The sequence below is a fragment of the Misgurnus anguillicaudatus genome, chromosome 6, assembly GCF_027580225.2.
Source record: "Misgurnus anguillicaudatus chromosome 6, ASM2758022v2, whole genome shotgun sequence".
In the NCBI taxonomy this organism is placed as follows: Eukaryota; Metazoa; Chordata; class Actinopteri; order Cypriniformes; family Cobitidae; genus Misgurnus; species Misgurnus anguillicaudatus.
In genome coordinates, this window is record NC_073342.2 from 579,936 (window position 1) to 587,615 (window position 7,680).

The following is a 7,680-nucleotide window of genomic DNA, read 5'->3' on the forward strand; positions in this document are numbered from 1 at the left end:
GCGAAAGAATTCCAAAGGGATGCTGAAGTTGCCTGCTTTCTTCTCGACAGGTAAGTCAATATCACCACGATCTTTTTTCATTACTTGGTTGTGTTTTTCATAGGCAGCGTAATAGTAGAACGTGTATTAAAGTTGTGTGGTGAATAGCTATTTGGGCTATGTTTGTTGTAAGTTAAATTAATAAGCGTTTCATGCCACGCCCACTTAGATTATTAAGTTACTTTTCATGATTGTGTTACGCCTGCCATCAAGTTGTAATTTTTTTTCTCGCGGAAAATTTCTATTTTCGTCATTCAGTTTAATATTTGATTCTACATGCTTTTTTCCACTGTTATAAAATGAAACTAATTTTGCAAGCACCTAAAATACACGTGTTGTATTTTGAAATTTCTGAATGTTTTTAGGTGATGGCAGAAATGACTCACCAGGACATTCTGCACAATACTGTAGTTACACGACCATGGAGCTTGACTCTAAGGAAATCGTGCATGTGGCCACTATAGACAAGCGGCAGACCAACTGGAACTCCAATATAATGGAGAAGGAAGGTTTTATACAGACAGTGGACAAGCTTACCCAAGAGATAAAGGTCGTGGAGTTCTGCACGGATGCTCATGTCCAGATTGGAGCCCTCCTGAGTAAGTGGTCATCAGATAAAATGAAATAAAAATATTGAAATGCTGATCGAGACACTGGGAATAAAATGTTTCATCAATTCACAGACCCAGACAAAGGCAGATATAAGGATCTGAGAATTCACCACAGCCTGGACATGTGGCATGGTGCAAAAAGTCTTGCCAAAAAGATCTCTACTGTAAGTTCAAATACATCTAATGTAATTAATAACACTGTCCTGTACCTGCCTGCATATCTCTGAAATCATCATATTATGTTGGGTTTCCATGCAAAATAAATGCATGGAATAACTTGCTATGTTTGTGTTTTGTTTTGTCTATAAGGCTGCAAAGATGAAAGGACAGGCTGTTCTCCTTCACTGGCTGAGGGATATAGTGAATCATTTCTGGTGGTGTTGTAAGACAGCAGACACATTTCAGGAATTTCTTGTAAGATTGAAAAAAATTTCAACAATATTTTGATAATTAAAATACCTGTGATATGATAATTTTGTGTGTGTGTGTGTGTGTGTGTGTGTGTTTATTTGTTTTATTTTACTCAGGGACTTTGGATTGGAGTTCTACATCATGTTTGCAACAATCACACCTGGGAAACAGGGAGCTGCCAACACGATCACCTTGAAGACACTCAGGATAAAGAGTGGATTGAAAGAGATTCCAAGAGTCACAAAGCACTAGTGGATATCGTCCTCAACAATCCTTTTGTATTCATTGTCCTGTGCTTGTGCATTGTTTCTGTGTTCCCAATACCTGTGAGTACTCTGTTTAAAAGTCAAGTCAAGTCTAGTGTTTATATATTAAGTGTTTTGTCTAGTTTATTGTTTAGTGTTTCCAGTTTAGTGTCACAGTTTAGTCCTGTCTAGTTTAGTGTTCTTTAGTCTTCCTGTTTATATTGTTTTGCCCCCTCGTGGATTTTGTTTTCTGTTTATATTATCAATAAAAGTCTTTAGTGTTTATCCCTCTGTCTGCACTTGGGTTCCCTCTTGCAAATCATAACAGAATGCACAAGCCAGAAATGAACCCAGCAGACAGAGTGGACCCAGTTGAGCGAGCCCGCCAAGCTCACATATTATTCAGCCTCCGCCAGAAGGAGGCAGAAGTCTTACCCTTTGCGGTGGACTTCAGGCGAGCAGCAAGAGGCACCAATTTCACCGAGGATGAACTTAAGTTGATTTTTAGTCGTTGCCTCAACGAGCCTCTCAACCCCGGCGAGATGAGGTTGCTGAAGTACCTGGGCTTCGAGGACTTGGTGCGTTATATTAGTAATCGGCCAGAGCCCAGGCCCTCAGCTAGGGCTGCATCTCCACCTGCCCCACTGCCTCCTATACCTGAGGGCCTCACCGTTGGAGTGCTGGCGCTGGAGGACCCAGCGATCACCACTCCTGTTCCTGCCACCCATGTCCAACCCCCTGACCTCAGAGGTAAGCGAGAGCGGAGAGTTTCGTGGGAGTCACCGTCCGAGGGGTCCTCGTCGGAACCTGCCGCTCCCACCACAGTTCTCCCCTCGCCTGCCCTGGCATCTGCACCACGCCCGAGAAAGAAGAGGAGGAGGAGAGGGGTTGTGGACCCTCAGCCCGCGCCGCTGCAGTCCCTGCCGTCTGCGCAGCCACCGCTGCAGTCCCTGCCGTCTGCGCAGCCACCGCTGCAGTCCCTGCCGTCTGCGCAGCCACCGCTGCAGTCCCTGCCGTCTGCGCAGCCACCGCTGCAGTCCCTGTCGTCTGCGCAGCCAACCACAGCGTCCCCTGTCACGGACTCTGTTTCGTCTCCGCTGCCGGACGCAGCGCCCCCTGTCACGGACCCTGTCTCGTCTCCGCTGCCGGACGCATCGCCCCCTGTCACGGACCCTGTCTCGTCTCCGCTGCCGGACGCAGCGCCCCCTGTCACGGACCCTGTCTCGTATCCGCTGCCGGACGCAGCGCCCCCTGTCACGGCAACTCTCTCGTCTCCGCTGCCGGACGCAGCGCCCCCTGTCACGGACCCTGTCTCGTCTCCGCACCACGCCCGAGAAAGAAGAGGAGGAGGAGAGGGGTTGTGGACCCTCTGCCCGCGCCGCTGCAGTCCCTGCCGTCTGCGCAGCCACCGCTGCAGTCCCTGCCGTCTGCGCAGCCACCGCTGCAGTCCCTGCCGTCTGCGCAGCCACCGCTGCAGTCCCTGCCGTCTGCGCAGCCACCGCTGCAGTCCCTGCCGTCTGCGCAGCCACCGCTGCAGTCCCTGCCGTCTGCGCAGCCAACCACAGCGTCCCCTGTCACGGACTCTGTTTTGTCTCCGCTGCCGGACGCAGCGCCCCCTGTCACGGACCCTGTCTCGTCTCCGCTGCCGGACGCAGCGCCCCCTGTCACGGACCCTGTCTCGTCTCCGCTGCCGGACGCAGCGCCCCCTGTCACGGACCCTGTCTCGTCTCCGCTGCCGGAAGCAGCGCCCCCTGTCACGGACCCTGTCTCGTCTCCGCTGCCGGAAGCAACGCCCCCTGTCTCGTCTCCGCTGCCGGACGCAGAGCCCCCTGTCACGGTCCCTGTCGCGTCTCCGCTGCCGGCCGCAGCGCCCCCTGTCACGGTCCCTGTCTCGTCACCACTGCCAGCCACAGCGCCCCCTGTCTCACCGGCTCCTTATGTTGCTTCGTCCCCAGCACAGTCATCCTGTTCGTCTGCCTGGTCCCCTGCTACTGTCTCCATGTCCTCTCTGTACTCTCTCCCCTACCCAGTGAGTCCTGGCTCGCCCTCGTCTGCTTCCCTGTCCGCCCCCTTTGCTCCATGGAACCCAACCATGTTCCCGTTCGTTCCCCCTGTCAATCCGGCCGCTGTCCCGTCCCAGTTTGTCCAGTCTGAAAGTTTTCCTCATGTGTCTTCTCCCAGACCTACTTCCAAGACCCCCACTAAACCTGCCCGTACTTCTCATCCTCAGCCCTCGTCTGATTCCCCTGGACCTAAGACTTTTTGCCCGCCCAATCCCACCCTACCTGGACCTCCTCCTATAAACTCTGTTCCCCCTCCCCCCCTCCCTTGTTTATTGTTTTTATTGTGTCACCCCAACCCTTTTGTAATTCTTCATTGTTTGCCATTGCTGTTATTTGTCATGTTTTTTTTGGGTTCTGTCTAGTTTCCAGTCTGTCATGTCTCGTGTTTAGTGTTCCCCTGGGGAGCGTCTGGTAGCCGCTCCTTAAGGGGGGGGTTCTGTCATGGTTCTGCCATCTTGTCCTTTGTTTTATCTAGTCTTGTGGCAGAACCATGACAGACCCATGTTTTGTGTGAGAGCACTGGCTTTGTTTATTCCTAGCCATGTGCTCTCAGTCTCGTCTCTTGACCCCGCCCCCTTGTTTCCTCATTAATTATCCCATTATTGTTTGATTTATATCACCTGTTCCCCTCTTGATTTGTTACCCTATTTAATCCTCTTGTATTCATTGTCCTGTGCTTGTGCATTGTTTCTGTGTTCCCAATACCTGTGAGTACTCTGTTTAAAAGTCAAGTCAAGTCTAGTGTTTATATATTAAGTGTTTTGTCTAGTTTATTGTTTAGTGTTTCCAGTTTAGTGTCACAGTTTAGTCCTGTCTAGTTTAGTGTTCTTTAGTATTCCTGTTTATATTGTTTTGCCCCCTCGTGGGTTTTGTTTTCTGTTTATATTATCAATAAAAGTCTTTAGTGTTTATCCCTCTGTCTGCACTTGGGTTCCCTCTTGCAAATCATAACAGTTGTATTCAAATAATTGCATATTAATAATTGTCTTAAAAGTAGATGATCTTTAAAAATGTTTCTATTTAGTTTTAAGAAGAAGTACAACAAAAATGCAAGAAGATACAGCCTTTACACTGTAAAGTGTGAAAAATCATATGCTTACATCCCTGAGTTGCAAGCACGCATCTTAAAAGGGAGATTTATAAGCGGAGTTGGGATGCCACGAAAGAGGACTCTATGCCCCGATGATCCAAGGCGGCTTGGTGTTGTGCCCCCGATACTTCCACCACCGACATCAGAGTTGTTGCGTACACACGTCAGCAGAGGTTTAGGTAAGTGAGAAACATTTACATGCCGTAATTCTAACTAATATTGAATTGTGCGCAAATGACTAATGGCAATCATGTCTTTTACAGGATCAGCCTTTCATGCTACTACCAACTTGGAGGCAGATTAAGCTGTTGTTTTGCTTGTATTCGAGTTATTAGCACATGTGCAAAAAAATTGTAAATATTAATAAATCTACAACATTTATTTCAATCTTTTTGTGTATCAATTTTGTTATTGCAATCTAATCTCTACTTTATGACAAATACAGCACTGAGTCAAATAAAAAACTTTTATTCTTTATAACAAACTTAAAAGTGAACACAAAGGTAGAAGTGAATACAAAATATATATAAAAATAACTATTTACAAAAATTCTAATGGCAATCTTTTAGATCCCTGGAATGTAGCCGGTGTATTGTCCATGAGGGTCTGGGAATTTTTCCCTAATTCTGGAAACACAGCAGTTAGGAATCACTCTCCTGTTCCCCTGTCCTAATGCACCATGCTGCCAGAAAATAAAGTGTCTGTAAGCTGCATATCTGTATTCCCTGTTGTCATCACCGGGCTCCCTAACATTTCCAAATGCTGTGAGGTCCTCCCTGTATTGCCTATGTATCCGCAGATAACCCTCATCCAAGCAGTATTGCGTGAAATGTGGCAGGAGGCTCACACAGTGGAATGGGTCTTGTCCACAGCATTTCCGCTCCCTGTCAGTTGGCATGTCTCTGCAGTGGCTACAGGTACACCAAGGTAGTCCTGGTACCTCCGCAAATGTATAGGCACCATGTCTTTGCTGATGTGTAAACAATAGGTCAAAGATCAGTCCCGGCTGCCTCTCCAACATTCCAGCTGTAAGGCGTCTGTGATCATCTAGGGTCATATCCTGCAGAAGTCTCTGAAGATATGAAAGGAAATAAGATTGTGTTAGGCCATTAGATATACAGGTATGTATTAGGGTAGATCTATATAGCCAACAGTTTGAACATGTTTTGCTGTATGTGTACTGTAGGCAATGCTGGGATTTTATTTATCAGTGTTAACAATATAAAATGTTATCAGGGTGCACAAGAAAACATTGCTCTCTATATCACTTTCTATAGGTCTTCATTTTCAAAAGCAATGAATTAGCTCACGTTGTGGCTATTGAAAACATTGTTCTCTATAATACTTTCTATAGGTTTTTGTTTACAAAAACATTGAATTACGTTGTGGCTATTGAAAACATTGTTCTCTATAATACTTCCTATAGGCCTTTGTTTACAAAAACATTGAATTACGTTGTGGCTATTGAAAACATTGTTCTCTATAATACTTCCTATAGGCCTTTGTTTACAAAAACATTGAATTACGTTGTGGCTATTGAAAACATTCTCTATAATACTTTCTATAGGTCTTTGTTTACAAAAACACTCAATTAGCTCACGTTGTGACTATTTCGCGACGTGCATAGGATTGGGCAGAAAATTAATATTCATAACTGCTGCTAGCCAAATAAATTGTACAAACCTCTGTCGCTTCTCTTCTCTGCCTTTGGTAACCTTCAATTCTTTCAAGATCGTCTCTTGTAACGTTAGCTGACGGGCGTCTACCCCGACGTGGTTGTGTCTCCCGTTCTCCTCCTCTTCCTCGTCGTCCTGCTCCTCGCCTAGCTCCGACCGATCCTCTGCCTCTCTGTCCTCTCGCTCTACCTCTTCCTCTCACTACCGTAGGATCAACTAAAGATATCTAAATGCACGTACATCGACAATATTTCATAATTATTATAATTAACATAGTTAATGCTATTTACGGTTTGTGATTCATACTGTAACATTATTTTTTTCGTTGAGAGTCAATTTGCAGTTTGTTTCAAATAACGAACCTCAGAATCAGCACCAGAAAGAAAACTTGATGAAGTGCTATTGGAAAACATGTTGTCATAGCTTCTTGGTACATAACAGCTACCGTAGTTGCAACACGCATTTGAAAAAGCGAGGCGCTAAAGAGCACACTTCGTTTGAATGCAAGAATTCAATTTCACCACTAGATGGGGGTAATTCCTACATACTGCCCCTTTAAGTCATTTGATCTTCACTCACTTCCACACAATAAAAAAAACACAGCTGGTATACAACGTGTAAGGAGCGCCTGCCTACCTGTCTGTCTGTTGGCAATGTGTGCCAACCTCTGCTGCGCAAAGTATGCAGAGGGAGGGGATCGGAATACAACAAACTTTCAGCGTCTATCTTTGTCTCGCATGCAGGTATCTGCGCAGCTTCCAAATGATACTTATCCATGGACAAACGCGGACGGCTGCATTTACAGGACATATACAAATTCAGGATAGATGAAAGAGTAGAGGACGTCTGATAAATTCACTGTGCACTGCTGTGAGGTTATTTGCGCTTAAACAATTATATGATTATTTAGATTTTTTTAAATGTAATTTTCTTCCCTTTGCTTGGGCCCCAAGTGCACATGGACCCCTGGGCCTGTGATCATAATGCCCATTGGTTAATCCGGCCCTGCTCCTTACAAAGTTTTGCGTGTTCCCATGTCCCAAGCATGCGCACGGAAAGCCACATCTCAATGATTAAGACAGGGCACAAATACTGAGTTCACGTTTTCTCTGGTTGGTATGTCAGGATCCTGCCAGATCCTTGTTTGTATTTAGATCTAGTTCAGCATGGCAGGGTTCTGACAGTACAATGTTTCATGTGGGAGATGTGTGGTTTTAGTATTGGTTTATTCTGACCACGCATTTCCCGGGTCTTGTCACTTTTTCCCCGATCCCTTACTTGTTATTCTTTTCAGGTGTGTGTCATTTAGTTTTCCCTATTTAAAGTCCTTGTGTTTGGTGTTCTGTACGGGTCCGTTTCGTTCTGTCTGTGAGTACCTTGTAATTGAGAATATCTAGTCCAGTTTATGTTTAATGTTTGATCATTGTGTAGTTTAGTGTATTTAGTGTTTATTCTGTTTTGTTTGCCCCCTCGTGGGTTTTGTTTTCCCTGTTTTTTTACCCAGTTTTGTTAAATAAAGTCTTGTGTTGTTATCCATGTCTGCAC

At 45.7% G+C, this 7,680-nt stretch overlaps 2 protein-coding genes across 2 annotated transcripts; one reads left to right on the forward strand and one right to left on the reverse strand.

The window, feature by feature from the left end:
• Positions 1-325: 325 nt before the first annotated feature.
• On the forward strand, positions 326-4,846 carry LOC129428939 (uncharacterized). Its single transcript, XM_073869101.1, has 7 exons — positions 326-638; positions 723-814; positions 960-1,064; positions 1,178-1,353; positions 1,635-2,231; positions 2,507-4,638; positions 4,723-4,846. Exons 1-6 carry the CDS (start codon positions 395-397, stop codon positions 3,729-3,731), a joined length of 2,439 nt encoding a protein of 812 aa, XP_073725202.1. The 5' UTR covers positions 326-394; the 3' UTR covers positions 3,732-4,638; positions 4,723-4,846.
• A 65-nt stretch (positions 4,847-4,911) lies between these two features.
• LOC129428952 (uncharacterized) lies at positions 4,912-6,792 on the reverse strand. Its single transcript, XM_073868329.1, has 3 exons — positions 6,498-6,792; positions 6,143-6,361; positions 4,912-5,531 (listed from the first exon to the last, which is right to left on the reverse strand). The coding sequence occupies exons 1-3, from the start codon at positions 6,546-6,548 to the stop codon at positions 5,025-5,027; spliced, it is 777 nt and encodes a 258-aa protein (XP_073724430.1). The 5' UTR covers positions 6,549-6,792; the 3' UTR covers positions 4,912-5,024.
• Between the last annotated feature and the right edge of the window lie 888 nt (positions 6,793-7,680).

What these genes read in the sequence shown, in the direction of transcription:
- LOC129428939 (XM_073869101.1), top strand. Translation starts at nt 395, where the DNA reads ATGTTTTTAGGTGATGGCAGAAATGACTCACCAGGACATTCTGCACAA. An exon ending in CCAGATTGGAGCCCTCCTGA is followed by an intron (nt 639 to 722) that starts GTAAGTGGTCAT and finishes ATCAATTCACAG; the next exon opens with ACCCAGACAAAGGCAGATAT. An exon ending in CCTTTTGTATTCATTGTCCT is followed by an intron (nt 1,354 to 1,634) that starts GTGCTTGTGCAT and finishes AAATCATAACAG; the next exon opens with AATGCACAAGCCAGAAATGA.
- LOC129428952 (XM_073868329.1), bottom strand. Translation starts at nt 6,548, where the DNA reads ATGTTTTCCAATAGCACTTCATCAAGTTTTCTTTCTGGTGCTGATTCT. An exon ending in TTTCTGGTGCTGATTCTGAG is followed by an intron (nt 6,362 to 6,497) that starts GTTCGTTATTTG and finishes ACGTGCATTTAG; the next exon opens with ATATCTTTAGTTGATCCTAC. An exon ending in AGAGAAGAGAAGCGACAGAG is followed by an intron (nt 5,532 to 6,142) that starts GTTTGTACAATT and finishes TCATATCTTCAG; the next exon opens with AGACTTCTGCAGGATATGAC.